This window comes from Mytilus trossulus, chromosome 10 (genome assembly GCF_036588685.1).
Source record: "Mytilus trossulus isolate FHL-02 chromosome 10, PNRI_Mtr1.1.1.hap1, whole genome shotgun sequence".
NCBI classification, from domain to species: Eukaryota; Metazoa; Mollusca; class Bivalvia; order Mytilida; family Mytilidae; genus Mytilus; species Mytilus trossulus.
The window spans coordinates 11,370,370-11,390,609 of NC_086382.1; the positions used below are offsets into that span (position 1 = coordinate 11,370,370).

Here is a 20,240-nt window from a genome sequence, read left to right on the forward strand (position 1 = left end):
ACCGGTTTACAACTATTGTGAACACACAACAGAGTAAATTACATACTACAAAAATCATACGCGAACCGCACATAAATATATAAAACAGAACAGATACAGAGTATGACAAAATATAAGCAAATAGTGGAACTCTAAATTTGCAAAACGTTTTGGTGGACAGATTGAGATTGGGGATGCATTTAATATCAAAAATAAAATATAACGTAAATTTTCGTACTTGAAAATTATTTGAACTTATCTTTGAATATTGAAATTTCCTATGTCAACTAACAAAACAATAAAATAATTTCTGATAGCCTTATCTAATTTAAAAAATGACCGTCACATTTTAAATGCATGTTAAAAAAAGATGGTAGAAATTATCCAATACCAAAACTGCGACTGATTAATCCGACAAATTTTAAAACGTGTCCACCTTTGCATGTGGTTGGTTGACATAAATTTGTCAAACTCTAATTGGTCCATCGAACCAAACTTGATACTGTAAATTCAGAAATTATTGCGAGGTTTTTATTATTGCGAATATTGCGACAGAGTTGTAAACGCAATAGTTAAAACTCGCATTTTGTAATATTTTAACTGAATTAACCATGACTTTTCTCAAAATCGTAAAAATTAAAATCGCATTCAGGTTTAAAATGACAAAATCGCAATAATAAATGCACGCAATAATTTCTGAGTTTACAGTAACCCTTCCTCTATATTTAGTCTGTTAAACAGGAAAATGTTTCTATCAGAAAACTACTTTTTTCTTATTTGTACTCTTTTAAATATAAGTTGTACTACGAAAAATATATTTTGTAACAAGGTACATGTACTACCAGCGCAGTAGTCAGCTCTATATGGCAATTTTTATAAATTTCCTGTTTAAAAAAGTATGTATTTTTGAAATAATAAGTGAAAAGTCGCTAGTAATAAAACTGAAACTTTCTGTAAATCTCTACTTATAGCGTTACATCACGACTACGGAAGTTGTTTACGACCTTGACTGGATATCCAGCCCTTGCACGGTCAGCCCTGGCTTGTGCCTTTTGGGGCATTTTTTAAAATAATTAAATTTCTACTTTAAGGTAATTGACAAATTTGATATATTTTATAATGACTGCGTTACATCAAGAATTCTACTAGGGAATACAGCACCCGTCAATTGTGAAATCTGCTGTCCAGTCTAATATAATGATTATGAATTTCTGTAAGGGGATGGCCATTGGATTTTATGAAGGGACAGGTGGATGTTTTGTGGACATACTTTTCATTTTTCCTGTTAAAACACGAAGGTCGGTTACATCAATTTATTTTGCGCGACATTGTACCGCAAAAAACTATTTTCACTCTTGAACACACTCATTCCTTGCATTAAGTGTGCAAGAATATATTTTTTCCATCCTGTCTGTAGCAAGATATTTTCGTTCGGTTCTTACAAGATTATACTATTTTTTAAGAAATACTCTTTCCCCTTTCCGCTTAACAGAATATCACAAAATTGCTCTCTAAGCTATTGATCGTTTTCCATGAATAATGCTTTTAAAACAACAAAAAAATCCACGAATGTATACACGTATGCCCGACTCGCACCATTATTTTCTATGTTCAGTGGACCATGAAATTGTGGTAAAAACTCTAAATTTTGCATTAAGAGTAGAAAGATCATATCATAAGAAACATGTGTAGTAAGTTTCAAGTTCATTTGACTTCAACTTCATCAAAAACTACCTTGACCAAACACTTTAACCTGAAGTGGGACGAACGAACGAACGGACATACGGACAGACGAACGAACCGAAGGAGGAACGAACAGACCCACAGACCAGAAAACATAATCCCCTTCTTCTATCGTAGGTATGTCATAAAATGATACCGTACCAATCAATTTTTTCAAGACAACTTTCTTCTGTATTTTTTCTGATAATTAATTTGGTTAACTAGTGTTCATCAACATGATTTGGGTAGTAAAAATCAACCCATAAACACACGCTGTTATCGGATCTAGATGTTGACTGGGAATATTTCTTTTGACTCTTTCCTCTGTTATATCCATGGTTGATGCATCTGTCATTAGATTCAAAACGACGGTAATTTTCAGAGTTTTTCCTTCGAGGACAGCTACGGGTTACTTTACGTTGCCACAATGGTTGAACAGGCCTAAATGTATCCACGATATTGTATTCAAACATACGCGGAGTTCCCATCAAGGCCCGGAATGCATTTATCTACAATGAACCATATGTATTGATATGAAATATCAAGTCTGCAATTTTGCTAATATCCGATTTCATTTGTATGATTGCATGTTTATATACTTGACATGGGCCGCTTGACATCTTACTAGTTCAAGTATCAATTAAGATATATCTTCAAGTTATTTATGAGTTTTTAGATTGAGTGTGTAGGGAAAGATAAAATCCTTAGTAAGCCTGCGTGTTAGCTGAACCGTGAAGTAATCATTAGGTTAGGCAAACTACCCTCTTTTAAGAAAAGACCAGTCGTCCGACAAACATCCAATCTATCTGTATGTAAGACTAGACTACTTCGAAAGGAGGTGGTAGTTCTTACCTAATTATGAATTAACGGCTTAGTTAACACGCAACCCAACCAAGGATTCTACTTTTCTTTACACACTCAACGTAATCGGCTGTAATTAGATATCATTAATCGTATCTCTTCCTTTCTATAATAGTGTGGTTGGGATTAAAGAATAGAGAATAGTGACAACAACAAAAGAAAGAAAAAGAGAATAACAAGGTGCTGAAATATATACAGAATAGAGAATAATTTGTAAAACTTAAAAAGATTAGAAAATAATTTGTAAAATTTATAAAGAATAGAGAATAAATTGTGAAAATAAAGAATAAAGAAAAAATGGCTTCAAATTTTAAAGAAATATGTTAAATACATACTTGATTGTCCCACCAAACATGCTTTTAATTATGCATAGACACTTTTTTCAGTTTTAACTGAAAAATGTTAATGTTCAGCAAATTCCGATTATTGTTCTTTATTGATTTTTTTTCACTAGATAGCATTCTATCATATATATATATATTGAGTAAAACGTGGCAGGATTTTGACCATGGGCTAATGAGGGGTCTTATATGACAAATCACATGTTTTTTTATCATATACTTCAGCAGAAGACATACAGACAACACTGGCGGATCTAGAAATTTTCATAAGTGGGGGCCCACTGACTGCCTAAGAGGGGACCCGCTCCAGTGATTCCCTAAATAAGCAACCATTTTTTTTTCCCAAAAAGGGGGGGGGCCTAAATCCGCATCTGGACAAGAGCTGTTTTTTCAAACTTTTTAAAATGGACTTATTGTAATACTTGTTTTGCATTTGTTAATAATATACTTTTCTGTTTCCTAATATTGGATTTTTTTTATAATACTTAGTTATGTGTTTCACTATAAATGTGCCAAAGATCGAGGTGTATTTTCCGACATTTGAGGGATGACGTCGAAATGCTATGCGATAACGTAACTTATCGGTCGTCCCTCTGTCTATATTAATCTGCTCAGTTTTTAATAAATATGCATCGTGTCTTTATACCAGCTTGGATTATTTAGAATTACAACCAATTTTCATTTCTTCGTACTATGAACATCAAAATTATTTCATTTCTCCTTAAACACTGTTCTTTCACCTGTACAGCAAGTTTTATCTGGGCTAAGCATTAATTGTATTGTTTCATTGTTGATATTTACCCCATATGTACCAAGTGTTAGATTAGTTTTATTCATATTAAAGAAATTAAACTAGAGGCTCTAAAGAGCCTGTGTCGCTCACCTTGGTCTATGTGAATAAAAAAAGGACACAGATGGATGAATGACAAATTTGTGTTTTGGTGATAGTGATTTGTTTGTAGATCTTACTTTACTAAACATTATTGCTGCTTACAATTATCTGTATCAATAATGAACTACGTCCAGTTAGTTTCAGTGGAAAATGATAGTAAAAATTTACAAATTTTATGAAAATTGTTAAAAATTGACTATAAAAAAATTGACTATAAAGGACAATCACACCTTAGGAGGTCAATTGACCATTTTGGATAGTTGGTCGGGTCATCCGACAATTTTTTTAAATTAGATATCCAAATGATAATTTTGGCCAAGTTTGGTTAAATTTGGCCCAGTAGTTTCGGAGGAGAAGATTTTTCTAAAAGATTACTAAGATCTATGAAAAATGGTTAAAAATTGACTATAAAGAGCAACAACTCATAAAGGGGTCAACTGACCATTTCGGTCATGTTGACTTATTTGTAAATCTTACTTTGCTGAACATTATTTCTGTTTACAGTTTATCTCTATCTATAATAATATTCAAGATATTAACCAAAAACAGCAAAATTTCCTTAAAATTACCAATTCAGGGGCAGCAACCTAACAACGGGTTGTCTGATTTGTCTGAAAATTTCAGGGCAGATAGATCTTGACCTGAATAACAATGTTACCCTGTCAGATTTACTCTTAATGCTTTGGTTTTTGAGTTATAAGCTAAAACTGCATTTTACCCCTATGTTCTATTTTTAGCCATGGCGGCCGTCTTGGATGGTTTGGCGGGTCGTCGGACACATTTATAAACTATATACCCCAATGATGATTGTGGCCAAGTTTTGTTAAATTTGGCCTAGTAGTTTCGGGCCAGGTGAGCTAAAAAAGGCAGTTGAAGGAAGTCAAATTAGTAGTGATGTGATTGGATGTAAGGGTACAATATAAATATTTTTTTCATTTATCTAGTATGAATAACTGCAGTGTGTATATTTACAATATAAATTTTGAAACTTATTGAAATATTTTCTAGAGAATTATTCGAAAAGACTTGCAAAATTTCATAAATTTGGTGCAAAATGACGGAGGGCATGGATAACATAAACAGGCTCCGTTGAAAGTTGGTCATGATACTATTTGGCTTTAATTTTTAAAACAGAATAATAAAGTACGAACACAACATAGAATCATATTCAAAACAGTGTGGTCCTGGCCATTGATTGACGACCTAAATTATCCCATTGACTGGGACAGATTAGGTGAACGTTTGTCGGTAACAACCACTGCTCACTATGTACTTGTTGAAGACACTGAATCTGTGGGGTCACCAAAGGTTCTCAACACCTAAATAAAGCAATTCGAAAAACGAATCCGGAATAATACAATGTGTTGATTTATATCAATAATATAAATCAAAACATAAAGGTTATTCCTGAATAATTTTTCGAATTCTTTTATTATTCGAGGCGTTAAGAACCTTTGGTGACCCCACAGTTTAAATTCTATAATAAGTAAGAAGTGAGCAATGGTCGTTACAGAAAAAAGTTCACCTAATCTGTCCCAGTCAATGGGATAATTTAGATCGTCAATCAATGGCCAGGAGCACACTGTTTTGAATATGATTCTATAACCATTTTATCCAGGTTTTAATCTTTAAAAGTGGTAAATTTAGAAAATGTTTATATTGTCGCCTATGGCAGAATAAATAGTATCGTTTCCCTGTAAAGGAAGCAATACATATTCTTAAATCTTCTTTTTTATACAGTAATTGATGTAGTCAAATAATTTTTGATACAAAAATGATATTTTATATACCTGGTATTCTGACATAGAAATGCTTTGTTCAAAAATGGTCCATATAATATTCTCAGTACATGGAGGTGTTGTAAAACTTCCACAATATCGGTACCAACAGGTGGTTGATTCCGGGAAGAGATCTATGACTGGAAATTTGTCCAGAACTATTTTACTACCTGTAAAGCAGAATATTTTGCAATTAAAATTGTTAATAACTATTAATCGAATATTTTTAAGGAGTTATGATTAGTTAAAACTTGATCACATTAATTGTACATTTGTTTCTACTCACTTTGCACATCAATAGTTTTTGAATAATTATAATCAAGGAATTGTATATCTAAATATAAAATTCCTTGTTATAATGTAACAGTTATCGCCTTTTGTTGAGATCGATACGAGGTTATATCGACCGCAGACTTTATCCTCACTCAATATGCTTCTCTTAGGTCGATATATAACCTCGTAGCGACCTCATACAAAGGCTATAATTATATACTAGTATATCATAAAATACTCGATAGAACTGAAGGAACTATGTGGACGTTATTTTTGTAATGACTAACTATCGCTGATTATTTTTTCAATACATCATGTCTATAACGGGCTAATGATTCCCTATGGGCATAATGGTAAGGTTGGCTGACTGTTAGCCTTTGCTCAACAACATTGCACTATTAGACAAACTTCTCGTATACAGTTTAATATTATATACAATTTAATTCCTATGGAATGAATTCCATGTTACAGATGTGTTTACATTGAGCGCAATTACGTAGTTTATTTTAAAGAAGAACAACAAAAAAGTCTCCATCCAACCTACTACGTTCGCTTCAGACTGGGTCTGCGACCATTTCCGAGAAAATTATCAACACGCAGTCAGAAATAACATGGTTCAATGGCTTAATTAAAGATTCAAAATTAATGAATTATGCTACTTTCAAAACATGGAAGAATAAATCACCTAAAATGCCACAGTTTATTGATGTTAGAGGCATAACTGTCATAAGTCAATAAATTGAACGAGGAAAATGCGAAAAGAATTTCATAACTTTATAAATCTTAATTTTGTAACGTGTAACCAGGCGTTAATATCCCAAACATCCGTTCCAGTAAATGACTTGGATCCAAGTTGTCCACAAACAATACAATACTAAAAACTACACCTATTTATATTATGCACAATGAATTAAAATATAAACATTGACACTTTGCCGATGTAAAGTAACAACGGACAATTATGTTATATACAACTATAATACAATAAAACAGCCTGTCCTAGAGATTGGCCGATATGTCACTAAAAGACAGTATGGCTGGTTACAGGTACAGTCTGTCTGTATCAGACAGTGTAAGCTGGTACAGCCTGTCCTCCGAATAGGACAAGTCTGTCACTACCAGACAGTGCGGGCTGGTACAGCCTGTCCTCCGAGTGGGAAAGTCTGCATTGTCAATCTGATCAACTTGTACGTTCCCTTTGTACCCAGTGGTGCAAAGTGTCCTCTGAATATTAAAGCCAACCGACAGCCTCGAATGCCGTTTATCATTCTCTTAAATACCCGTGGTGGAATATATTATTTACTAGAAAGGGGTGTTCCCTAAATGTTCTCCGTGTGGAGCATAGAAAGTTCCTTACGATCACCCTAGCTATAACTTTCGACCTGGACATTTATTTCCCGCCAAACGTCTAAATCCACACAACGCTTCTTTCTGCATAACATATGCATTGCTACACTAAGATTCTACTTAACTGTAACATTAAGTTAACGAACAATAAACATTACAATTTGATTAGAATGGTTCAAATTGCAGCAATGATTATTATACAAATATATTGCATGGTACGTCAGCAAGAACCTTATCGGGAAAATCTTATTACATGTACCCTGCAAGTAATTGAATAATATGCTGCTTTGATTAAAGATGAAAACGAGAGCGAGGCTCGGGTGCAGGTAGTGGTATGGCATCCATCAAACATAGACAAAAACTCATGTAAATCTTAGATGCTTTATATATCGCATTCAAATATTAATAGTATAAATATGCCGCGTAAACGTAATTAAAAAAAATTCTGTTTAATTTATTAAACATGGTATTTAATTTTATCAACATCTTTTGCTTTTGTTTTCATTCCTAATATATGCCGAAAAGGGTCAACTTGTCTCTCGTTCACTTACCTGGTGAGGCTATGTATGGGAGCATTGACACTATTTCGTCATAATTAGAATTGTGTTTTCCAGCCTGTAACGACAACCATCTGTCATTGAATTCATAAAATCACTATAAAAAACAATTATTATTAAATGTCAGAGATGTTATTTGTATCACAGGTATGCCTTTCCTTTGTAGAAGTGCTGATGTACCGAGTAGTGAATTTGGAGTTTCGAGAAGACTTTACTTAGAAGACATTTTGGGGAAGACGTTACTTTAGAGAAAATGTAACTTTGGGGATGACGTTACTTATTTGAAAAATCTTGTGTCTAATCCATTTGTCATTTTTGTACAATGACATATATATGATTAAACTAGTGAATTTGAGGGGTTCAAAAACATGGTCAAATCCATAAGGACCAGGACATTAATCACATTCGAAAAGATTCATGTTCTGTACATTGATGAACCCTTTCACTAACATTTTGAAAAGATTTTAGGATTACCTTGTACAAATAAAAATGTCTGCTTCTACTTATAACACAGACATTTACCCAAAGCCGGGCGAAATTTCCCGCAATTAAGTCGCTCGCCTCACTAGCAAACCCTACTTTTTTTCAATTTTTCTTGTCGTGTCTTGTTTCGCATTGCATGTGTATTTTTCTCTTGAGCCAAAAAGTAATTAATAATTCATTCGATAGATAAAGGATAAGAATACCATATTACTGGTTTTATTTCACTTGAATGGGCGGAGTTTACTCGGTTCGTTCACAATAAACCAGTCCATCAATAGATAGGTGTTTTACACGGGGGAGTAACTTCCTATTATTAAGTATACGGGGATGTGCCAAAAATATGGGTCATAATTTTGCGAGATTTTATATAAAAATGACCTTCCTTTTTAATGACATCCTATATTAAAATGCATTTACGTTTGATAACTGTATAATGATTTGGAGTATGATCTACACACCAATCCAACAATCCATGCGTATATATAACAATAAAATATATGTGCACCAAACGATGACAATTCATATATAAAAACTTAAGGGTAGCTGGTATATTTATGAATTATGAGTGATGATGAGTTAGTGCTTATATAAGCATGGGTCATATTTTAAGTATTGTATATAAGTATATAGGTCATTCTTTCTTAAATATTTATATAACTATAGGTACTGAATTTCAGTGAATGTTATATTAAAATGGTACACTCCTACCAAATTAATATCGACTTTACCCCCCCCCCCCCCCCCCCCCCCCCCCCTTGGTGTTTTAGGATAAACTCATCTACATAATAGTTGTTACTGTATCTGTCATTTTGGTCTCTTGCTCTTGTGGACAGTTGTCTCATTGGCAATCATACCACATCTTCTTTTTTATATCATCAATGAAGTGTCCAGTCATTGTTTTCTAAATTCATTTGATGACACTGATAGGTGATTAGAATTATTATCAGTAATAATTATAACAGAAATCATCCTTATCACACATATCGTAAAATATATTGTGCTTGTGTAAATTAAAACGTAAGCTCCGCCCGATCAGTTGAAATAACATTGGTAATACCTTCTTTATAAATGTGGTATTTAAAGGTCATACACGTGTCACCTCTTTATGTTATCTGATTGTTGTTTGTTTTCTGTCTTGTTGGTGTATAGCCCACATGACTGTTTATTCATCTGCCTTAAATTCGTGTACACATAACTTTGTGAATTCTGATATTATTTGTTTAGGTAACCATGGCACCGTAACGAGATGATTAAAAAATGATCTTACATAAATTAGTACTGAAATCACCGCTCGTAATTCTACTGGTCCATTTCCTGTTGTGACAAAATCAAAATGGACCTGAAATAAAACATGTACAATGCATAAATGGTTTTACACTTGTGAGTTTTGGGGTCCTTTATAGCTTGCTGTTCAGTATGAGCCAAGGCTCTGTGTTGAAGACCGTACTTTGACCTATAATGGTTTACCTTTATAAATTGTGACTTGGATCGAGAGGTTTCTTATTGGCACTCATACCGTGTCTTCAAATATCTAAATAGGTTCAAGGTTTTTTTAGGTGGGTGGGCTTATTTGATACGTCGTTTTCTCAATTATTTTCCCTCGTTATATCATATTCTTTACATAATGACATCCTATGATTTTAATATATTCTTTTTGCTCTTTTATTAAATATATATTAAAAATTATATTACATTTTGTCTGAGTTTTTTTCAAAGTTCCTGGTGAGGGTTAAATAAGAAAAGCGCTAAATACGCATGAAATTATAAAGTGTAATTTTCATTTTACTCTATTTTTTCCCCCAACTATTCTCTATTATGTAAACCCATTAAGAACAACTATAAATGTGTATTGAGGTTCATAAATTGATCAGTATATTTATAATATGGTCTGTACTACTAATACAGTGTGTCGTCTAAAATGTACAAGGAGCCTTTCTCAACTTATTTTTATAGTTTTTTATGCTAGTACTGTTACACCACTGTCCCAGGTTAAATGAGGTTAAGTACTCAAAAACATGTTTAACCCTCTATATTCTTTACGTGCCAAGTCAGGAGCCTGTAGTTCACTGGTTGTTGTTGGTTCATGTCTGTCATGTTTGTTTTTCGTAAACTTTTTCGTTAGTCAGTTTTTTCAATTGAATTGTTTAGTATTTTTCATAAATGGGCCTTTTAAAACCAACCATACGGTATGGAATTTTTTTCACTGTTGAAGATCGTACGGATGCTAGATATGAACTTTGGTGGATAGTTGTCTCATTGGCAATCATACCAAATCTCCAAAAAAGGAGAACAATAACCAATAAAAATTAAAATGGAAATGAGGAATGTGTTAAAGCGACATCAACCCGACCGTAGAGCGGACAACAGCCGCAGGCTACCAACGGGTCTTCAATGTAGCGAGAAACTCGCACCCGGAGGCGTCCTTCAGCTGGCCCCTAATATGCATAGTAGTTCAGTGATAAGACGTCATAATTATACACATGAAAATAAATGATTAAAAAGCATACCAGACTAACAAAGGCCAGAGGCTCCTGGCTTGGGAGAGGCGCAAAATTAACCAAGTCTACTTACTTCCATGGCATATTGGTGTCCGTTTATTGTGTGTTCTGAACCCCATTGGCTATTACTCCCCCAATGGAAATGCAATTCGTTAAGTTGGAGGGTTTCCTGGAGACCTCCTCTTTTAACTAATGGCTGGTGATCAGGAAAGTCTATTATTACTGTACAAACGATAGAATACTAGTATACTAAAAACTAAAAAGGTTTAAAAGAAAGAAAATTACAAGACGACACATTAAACAAAGAAAACATTGCTTACAACAAAACTGTTCGTAATTATCATAAGTATAATTCAAATTGGATAATAATTTGATGCATTTAAGATGCAAACTTTTGCGAAGAATATAAGCCTATAAAATAATTTAATTTACTAAAGAATATGTTTACCTGCATGACCATTGTTTCTCATCTCCATTTTTACTCTTTCGGTATTTTCAAGATCCGAGAAGTCAAACGGGACAATTCTGTTGTCTGTTACCACATCATTCGTTTTAATATCGACAGGTGACTGACTTCTACCATGATTGCACATTGCTTTGCCGTCCAAGCAATGCCAAAATGATGGTGCTAAAATATAATAACAATAACATTTGCAAAAAGGTATTTAAGGAAGACTGAATTTTAAATTTTCGGAATTTTCCCCCTTTTTCAGCAATGAGTACTGTGATAAGAACCATTAGCGTAAAGTCAATATTCTCAGCTTTTACTTTTGGATTCGATTATTTTTTTTTATTATTTTTTTATTATTTTTTATTAATTATTGCACATGAAAAAGAAAGGTGTGATTAACAAAAGAAATGGCCACTGAAAAAATTCAAACGACACAAAAAATAAAAATAAAAACAAAACAAAAGTAAGGACCAATGAAAAGGCCATTAAACCACACAAAAACAAACAAAAACAAAAAAGAAATACAGAAGAAGTTTAGACACACTGAATTAAATGGTTAAAACATGGTCTTGTTCAATTAGATACTTGTCTATATTATATACGTCTACGGCCACTGTATGTTAACATGAAACATCGCGTCAGTGCATGCATGGTTGGTTAATCATGTCATTTTGGTATTTGTTGTTTATTTTAATGTAACTGGAATGGCACATTAATGACACTGAGATTGTCGAACATTTGAATACTACTTTATTACAACTCTGTTTTTAGATATTTTAAGGTTATTTATAAATGGGCTATATTTCATTGTTGAAGGCCGTACAGTGACCTATAGTTGTTAATTTCTGTGTCAATCGGTCTCTTGTGGAGAGTTGTCTCATTGGCAATCATACCACAAATTATTTTTTTTATGTATCACTGGTTTTGGTGAAGAAATGCATACAACGTTGGCTCTTTGAACTATAACTGAAAATAAAAATTTAAAAAATCATATGTCTCTTTTTTATCTGAAATTATCCGAATTATTATTTGAAAAGTGAACTTTTGTATAGAAAGGACATGAAGCAAGCGTATTCGTTCTTACTTAGTGTTAAAATTATGAAATGTCCGAATTCAAGTCCATAATTTTTTGTTAAAATATGCTATCTACACTTCCTTTTATTAATGTAAAATGATTATATATTATTTTTTTTAATTTCAAGACTTTAAAAAAATTTAACGCCGATATTATGTGCTTTCTATACAAATGTGCACCTTATGGGAAAGAATTCAATCAGTATCATTCCAGATAATAAAAAAGATAATGCATAAAATATGGGGTTTTTTTCTCTCTCGATTTTCAGCTTAATTTTAACAAGTCAATGTTGTTCTCAAAAATTGACTAAAATCTGTGACATAAAATTGAGAAATAGGGAATGTGTCAAAGAGACAACAACCCGACCATAGAGAAAACACAACAGCAGAAGGTCCCCTGTAGCGAGAAATTCCCGCACAATTTTTGACTTTGAACGATTTCTTTGATGTAAAAACTTTGGTATGTTTTTGATTACTAAGAATATAAGAGGATGTTGATTTGGATTTACAGAATAGAGAATAATGGACAAGGTATATAAAAGAATGGAGAAAAATAGACCAATAAAAACAAAGAAAAGAGAAAAATGTGCGGAAAGTATAAGGAATGGAGAAAAATAGACCAAAAACAAAGAATATATAGAGAATAATGTGCGGAAAGTATAAAGAATAGAAAAAAATGGTCTAAAAATTAAGAAAACAGAAATAAAGGACCCCACCCGGTGATGCAAACACTCATTCATTATATATACTTACGAACACCGCGTTGATAATATCCCCATTTAGCTGAACCTAAAGGAGAAACGTGTGTAAGTGGTTACTTTCTTTCTTTTAACTAAATATAAAGATTATATATATATCATAAAAACTAAAATCTTAATAAAAATGTCCAAATCACATCATGGTTCGGCGATAATTTGTACAAATATTGATATACCTTAAATGGCAGGCAGTCCTCTTTTTACACACTGCTATTGCAAAAAGTAATTGCTTTTAAATGAAATATAAAAAGATTTTAAAACTTTTTAATCTGCAGCGATTTTCCTGACATATGTGACTTGAACGTGCGTTTTGTTACTTCTAATTATGGTGTTGATGATGCTTGGTTGACAATCAGTCCCCAGGATTTCCCCCATATTTTCAGTAAGTCTAAAATATACAGCATGCTTTAAAGCACAAACTCCTAATCATTTCGATACTTTCTTTTTCTATTTGCAAAACCTATTCTAAGACTTAATTTTTTAGAGCTTAATATAAAATCATTATCATTGCCTGAAAATGATAAATACAAACTAAGATGCTTTTGCAGCTCTAACATCAAAGATACAAGTTTGTCTTTTATTCCAGAATTTATCTTAATAAAATTTGTTAGAATAAAACTTATGCTAGACTTTTTCCATAATGAGGATTTAAGGTGGTACCCAACACTTTCACTAAAATTAATTTGGCTCGTTTAATTTTCATAAAATTTTGTCAAAGTATTTTCTTTGACACTTTAACAAAAATATTAAAATTTCAAAATATTTGAACCAACCGTTTTGTCAGAAAAATTACACTGATTATATAGCAATTTGACAAACACCAATTTTGATCATTGAAAAGCTTAATATTCCTTTTACAACACAACATTTCAGCTGATTTTACAGAGTTATCTCCCTGTAGTGTTAGGTACCACCTTAAGGAAATAAAAGTAACCAAGACTCACCCTCTATTGCACGAAACAGCATTAGTTGTATGCAGAATAAAAGAAATGCAGCACTTGAATCCATCTCAGTTTTGAGAGTTTTTTCATGCGTTTTTAATTTTCGGAAATTTTGCTTCTAATTCAATAATGTTATCAATCCTCTATTTGTATATGCCACATGTTGGGTGGCATCCTTGCTAAGTCTCAGTATTATCAGCCAATAAGATGGTGAAGCTAGTCAATATGTACTGTACCTAACATGTGTTTGGGGTCATGTTCAGTAGAGCGAAACAGTTATTGTTTTTTTGGTGAGAAACCATCATAAAAATGTAGTTATTGTTTTATTTTTTATATAAAAAGAATAATATTTATTAATCAAATCAAGGACCCTTCGTGGGAAGCATGTCATGTACACATAAAACAATACATCATAATTTGTAGCAGAAAAACATTTCTATATATTGAAATGAAACATTAAAAATATAAGAAAAAGAAGATGTCACGGTTGTTTGATTGCCAATGAGAAAACTCTCTAACTGAGACCAAATGACACAAACATTAACAACTATATGTCACTGTACGGTCTTCAACAATGACCAAAGCCCATACCGCATAGTCATATTTATAATAAAATGAATAAAAGAATTAAGCAGTATCCTTCAAATTTGCTTAGTGAAATTTAAGTTACTGATTGCTAAGCAAATTTGAAGGTTGCTGCTTAATTCTTTTATTCATTTTATTATAAATATAACCAAATGAGCTTTGTTTGATTTACAATGTTTAAAAAGAGCATTCTGAGATAATTCACAAGGTTTCAATACATTTGTTTCATGTTTTTTTTTCTTAATATTGATATGGTTGCGTTATAACGCAAAGGTTTACGTTTTTTTCGCAAATGTTTGCGTTGTAACGCAACATACTAAGAAATAAAAAAAAAATAGCGAGGCACACATACGTTTTGAAGACTATTTTGATTTGTCATCACTGTCCTTTGTTCTAATGTGGATAGTTGTCACACCTAGTCCCTTTATTTTTATGTCGGGAATACTTTGATATTCGTGTTTAACCCCTCCATGGCATTCCCTTGCAAGCCCCCCTCCACCCAACAGTCTTTGTGAACAATATAGGTCGTTATATATGACTAGTTTTGTATTTACCATTGGAAATTAATATTGTAGAAGATGAATACCATGTTATTCTAGAATGTAATAGATATAGTGATGTAAGAAAACTATACATTAAGAAATGTTATTGGCAATATCCATCCACTTTTAAACTTATACAGTTGTTATCAGTTCACAATGTAAAAGAACTTAATAATTTAGGTAAATTTTTGTTTAATATTGAAACAATTCGTAATATGTAGTTGTATAATTTATTTATCATATGAATTTTTGTCTCATTCTCCGCCATGCATGTATTGTGTATAATTGTTGTATTTATATTTCACTGATGCATTCAAAAAATATTGTAAAATTGTATATTCTATAAGCTGTATTGCTTCTGAATAAAGTATTATTATTAAAATTAACTAAAGTTTATACTGAGAAAGGCATTAATCAAAGATTCAACTTCATATAAAAATTGTTGACAATGCGTTGACAATCATAGTATTTTAATGTACGGGATCTATTTACAACATCGATCTAAATATGGTTAGTAATTATTTACTATAGAAATTAGCCAACTTTTAAAGCAAATCTTTTCGTGCAACGGAAGAAAAAAAAGAAAAGTGTAATTAAAGTATATTGAGAAAAGAGTTTTTTCCGTGTTGTCTGTCCTGGAAACATTTACTATCAGAGTGCGTTTTAATATCATGTATTATTAGATAAATTTCCACCAGTATACATAATAGCGTAGGGTCCAGCATAAGCCCGTCTCCGGGTGCAGACTATCTCACTGCATTGAAAACTCATTGGTGTTCTTTGTTTTCTGCTTTTGAGCGCAGAACTAAAGGACCTTTCCCATTTGCGCATTTTTTGCATATAAATGAGCAAGAGGCACTTGCAGTGGCAGTCAAACGTTGGTTTAAGTACTGGCAAAATATGCGTGTATTTATTTATTGTGACAATGCATCAACTGTTGCCTGCATCAATAAAAGAGGGACGAAAGATACCAAAGGGACAGTCAAACTCATAAATCTAAGATAAACTGACAACGCCATGGCTAAAAATGAAAAAAAGACAAACAGACAATAACAGTACACATGACACAACATAGAAAACAAAAGAATAAACAACACGAACGCCACCAAAAACTAGGGGTGATCTCAGGTGCTCCGGAAGGGAAAGCAGATCCTGCTCCACATGAGACACCCGTCGTGTTGCTTATGTGATAACAAATCTGGTAAATAGTCTAATTCGGTAGGTCACATTCATGAAAGGGAAGGGGATTGTAGTTACGACGTAAGGAACATATTCGATATTACGACGATTACAAGTCACATTCGAGGAAAATTACTATTATTTCGTATGCAGTCGCTGTGGTGTAGTGGTATGTGTTGTGGCTTGATATGCTAAAGGTCTTGATTTCGAATCCCAGCATATACACTGATTTTTTTCTACGTGAATTTTGATAGATAGTCTTTCCCGTATAATTAATTATAAGTTTTATAGTGGATTTGACATTCCCGCCAAAATGTTACATAACAAAGGAAAGCATGCATAACAAAGAAACGCAAACTGGGGTGATCTGGTAGGAGTGATCCGGCTCAGATCCCCCCTGTTAGAACAAAGGAGCTGGGATGTAATAATCAAGAATATATGTAGAATGTATTCATACTGAAGCCGGTTAGTGTCAAATTGGAGTTTATTTTTTAAGTAGTTATAACGACTTAGTAGCTAAATGAGTCTAAAATTGTTTATATTAACATTAAGGTTTATGTCTCAGTTATTATATAGAAAGGTATATACTATGACAATTAGAGCGAGGGGCTTTTATTTCCATAGTATATACTGTGACCTTTCTATACAACTAGAACACACCCGTGATATCGCGGGTCCATGACTGAATTAAAGTATATAACTATGCGCAAGCCTTATTTTAGTATTAGTATTGTCATCTGATAAAGTCATGCCGATTATAAGATACACAGTTTTTCTCTGCTTTCAAATCTTTCTGTTTGAACCCGTCGAACTGGAACTTATCAATTATTGGTAATATTATTATTTGGAAAACAAAAGGTCCTGGAATGGAGTATGTTTTAATCAACAGCATTGTCCTATATTAGTTATAAATAAAGTAGAATTCTTTGATTCCCTGTTTTACGTCATGCCCGCTAACAAATTGAAAACTGTACCTATACACCTTATTTTTATTCCAGATTTTTAGTATTCGTATTGTTATCTTAGAAAGTCTTACTGATTAAATGATTAAATTTAGTAAGTAAGTAAGTAAGTAAATAGTTTATTATAGTGTCACGATCCAATATACATCATCATATACAATATAAAAAATCTTTAAAACAATATTAGATCCCTGCTAAGACATATGAGACACTTTCATCCTTTTCAAACTAAAAAATATATAATAGTATAAAGTAAAAGAAATATTTAAATAATAAAACTTTTCATGATACTAAAAATTCTTTAAAAAAGCTCTTTTAAGTTCATTTATACAATCAATAGTGATTAAAAATTTACAAATTAATCTTCCTAATTTTTAAACATAAGATGTAATGTCTTGGCTAATAAAACCTGAGCATGATCACAGTTCATAATAAAATCAAATTTTTCATCAGAGTTAAAAGCATTAAAAGTGTCATTCAAAACATTCATATTATTAAAACGTTCTTCACTTATATCTGAATAAAAATTACAGTCTATTAAAAAATGTTGTTCTTTCTCTATAAAATTGTAATTGCAAAAAAGACAAAGTCTATCACATAATGGAGTGGTCGGCTTGGTGTAACGTCCGGTCTCAACCGCAAGCGGCAGCGATCCACATCGAAAGTTTGATAAAATACGTCGATGGTTACGAAAGTTGATTGTTTTAACAAATAAACTAGTTTTGCAATTGTGTTTGAACCTTCTGAATGTTCTAAGCTTGTTTCCATTTACAGAATTTGTATCGTCAAAAACATCAAATAACCATTTATCTTGATCTATAGCTGTTAATTTGTCTTGAGCCATTCGTAGCTTTTGTTTGGTTGGTGAGCTCTGGGTTGGTATGTTGAAATTGATTAAAAAGTTCAATTCTGATTTTCTCAGTAAAACCCGGTGGACTTGTTCAACTTAGCACCATAAACAGATTTGTCCACGTCCTCATATGAAATATCAGAGTTTAATGTGTCCGAGTTATTCTCAATATTGTTCACTTGGTCATGCTCTATTTGTTGTTGAATAAATGTTAGAAATCCCTCATCGTATTCCCCGTCGCTAGAGTTAAACAAATGTTCATATTCATTTTTTCCAGGTTTCATAAACAACATTTATATCCTTGCTGATATTGCCATTAGGTAGACGAACTTCCAATGGTATTTTGTAGTGTCAACCCTGTGATTATGACCCGTGTATATAGCATATTAATCCTAAATACACCGTTTGGTGGTGCGCCTGTCAGATGCGGAGCGTACAGAAAGGGTAAAAGGTAACAGGTAAATATACTATTGGTATCGGTATCAGACTCGACCCGGAACTTCTTAATTATTGGCAATGTTAATTACGTGGAAAACAAAAGGGCCTGGAGTGGTGTAATTTTTAATCTACACCTTTGTACAATATAAGTAATATATAAAGTTGAATTCTTTTATTCGTCGTTTTTACATGATGATGGTTGACAAATTGGACCTCGTAATTTTAGTATTATAGATATCAAATTTAGCACTTGAAACATACTCACCCCTCTCGTCCAATGAAAAGTAAGTTTTTCACCCTCTTATTTTCATAGTACATGGTTTTCCATGCACTATGAAATGCTATACATGAATGACTTTTCATTGTCAGTTTATTATGAAAGTGAACTCTTAATGACTGCACTAATGAAGTGTACAATCACCTGAGGCATTTTCCCTTGAAAAAGAGCTTACTGATTAAAGATGAAAGATCAAAGATTAAAACAAATTATTTTGAATTTTGCAAATTTTCATAAATGTTCTAATGGTACACATATATTGAATAAACAAAAACACAATGGGGGTAAGGATGTAAAGTAAAATAATATTTATTTATTATAAACCGGGCATTTGAGGGATATTTTTTTTCTTTCAAGAAAACAATTTCAGGCTGCTGATATATAGAGCAGAGGATTTTTTACGGAGAAACACAAAACATAAAAAGTTATCAATAAAAAAAGCATTTAACGTTGAATAGTCTAAATTTAAATGCTTATACAGAGTTTTATCTTTCTAAAAAAAATCAAATTTCAAAAAGGTGATTTATATAACATTGTGTTGCTATTTAAAATAAAAAATCTCAAGATATATTAGTATTAAATTTAACCTGAAGCAGAAGAAAAACAATTTATCCGTTCGGTCCTCACAAACAACGTCAGTGCTATTTCATTCCATCCATTGAAATGATGATTACCTATGTTTTGGTTCATTATAAAATGTGAACTCTTTTTAATGTTTGAATATTACAATGGGAAAGGCTAATTTTGTAAGGTTACTCGAAATTGTGAATATGTTCTAAATTGGTCAGACAATACTTGGTCATGTTTTATGAAGATTTAAGCCCTCGGCTTCGCCTTGGGCTTAAATCTTCATAAAACATGACCAAGTATTGTTTAACCTATAAATATTTACAACTTGAGTAATCCTGTAATAAGTCTATTGATATGTTTTGGCTGACTGGATGCAGCTCATTTACATAGTTTTGTAAATCTACTCACTATAATATCATTGTAAAAATTGGATTTCAAAAGGCCCTTGACTTTAGAATGTAAAAAAGGTAGCTGGGTCCGTGTAACACTTATCAATTCAAAGTTTTATAAAGTTTTGAAATTTGAGATTTTTGGAATTTTGATCAAAGTTTTAAAATATCAAAATTTCAAATTGTGTAAAAGTTTTGAAATTTTGAAATTTTAACCAAATTATTAAAATATTAAAATTCTAAATATCGTTTATAAATTTGATAAATTTTTTGAAATACTAAACCTAAAGTCCATTTTTGATTATTTCTCTTTTTGAAAGTTTGATGTTTTGAATTTTTGATTAAAATATCAAAAATAGAAAAAGGGCGAAAAGAGGGGGTTTAGTAGCATCTGTAAACACTGATGTAAACTCTGATAAGAATTATTTTTAGTTATAAATAAATAGCATTAAATATATCAAATGATTTTTAATTACAAAATAAATAATGAAAA

At 32.1% G+C, this 20,240-nt stretch overlaps 1 protein-coding gene across 1 annotated transcript; it reads right to left on the bottom strand.

Moving 5' to 3' along the window:
* Positions 1-1,812: 1,812 nt before the first annotated feature.
* LOC134686034 (carbonic anhydrase 1-like) lies at positions 1,813-14,146 on the bottom strand. The gene is made up of 8 exons (XM_063545732.1): positions 13,959-14,146; positions 13,010-13,045; positions 11,180-11,359; positions 10,805-10,953; positions 9,501-9,572; positions 7,745-7,808; positions 5,586-5,743; positions 1,813-2,210 (listed from the first exon to the last, which is right to left on the bottom strand). The coding sequence occupies exons 1-8, from the start codon at positions 14,020-14,022 to the stop codon at positions 1,923-1,925; spliced, it is 1,011 nt and encodes a 336-aa protein (XP_063401802.1). The 5' UTR covers positions 14,023-14,146; the 3' UTR covers positions 1,813-1,922.
* Between the last annotated feature and the right edge of the window lie 6,094 nt (positions 14,147-20,240).

What these genes read in the sequence shown, in the direction of transcription:
- LOC134686034 (XM_063545732.1), bottom strand. Translation starts at nt 14,022, where the DNA reads ATGGATTCAAGTGCTGCATTTCTTTTATTCTGCATACAACTAATGCTG. An exon ending in ATATTATCAACGCGGTGTTC is followed by an intron (nt 11,360 to 13,009) that starts GTAAGTATATAT and finishes ATTATATTTTAG; the next exon opens with CACCATCATTTTGGCATTGC. An exon ending in GACACCAATATGCCATGGAA is followed by an intron (nt 9,573 to 10,804) that starts GTAAGTAGACTT and finishes GTTTTATTTCAG; the next exon opens with GTCCATTTTGATTTTGTCAC.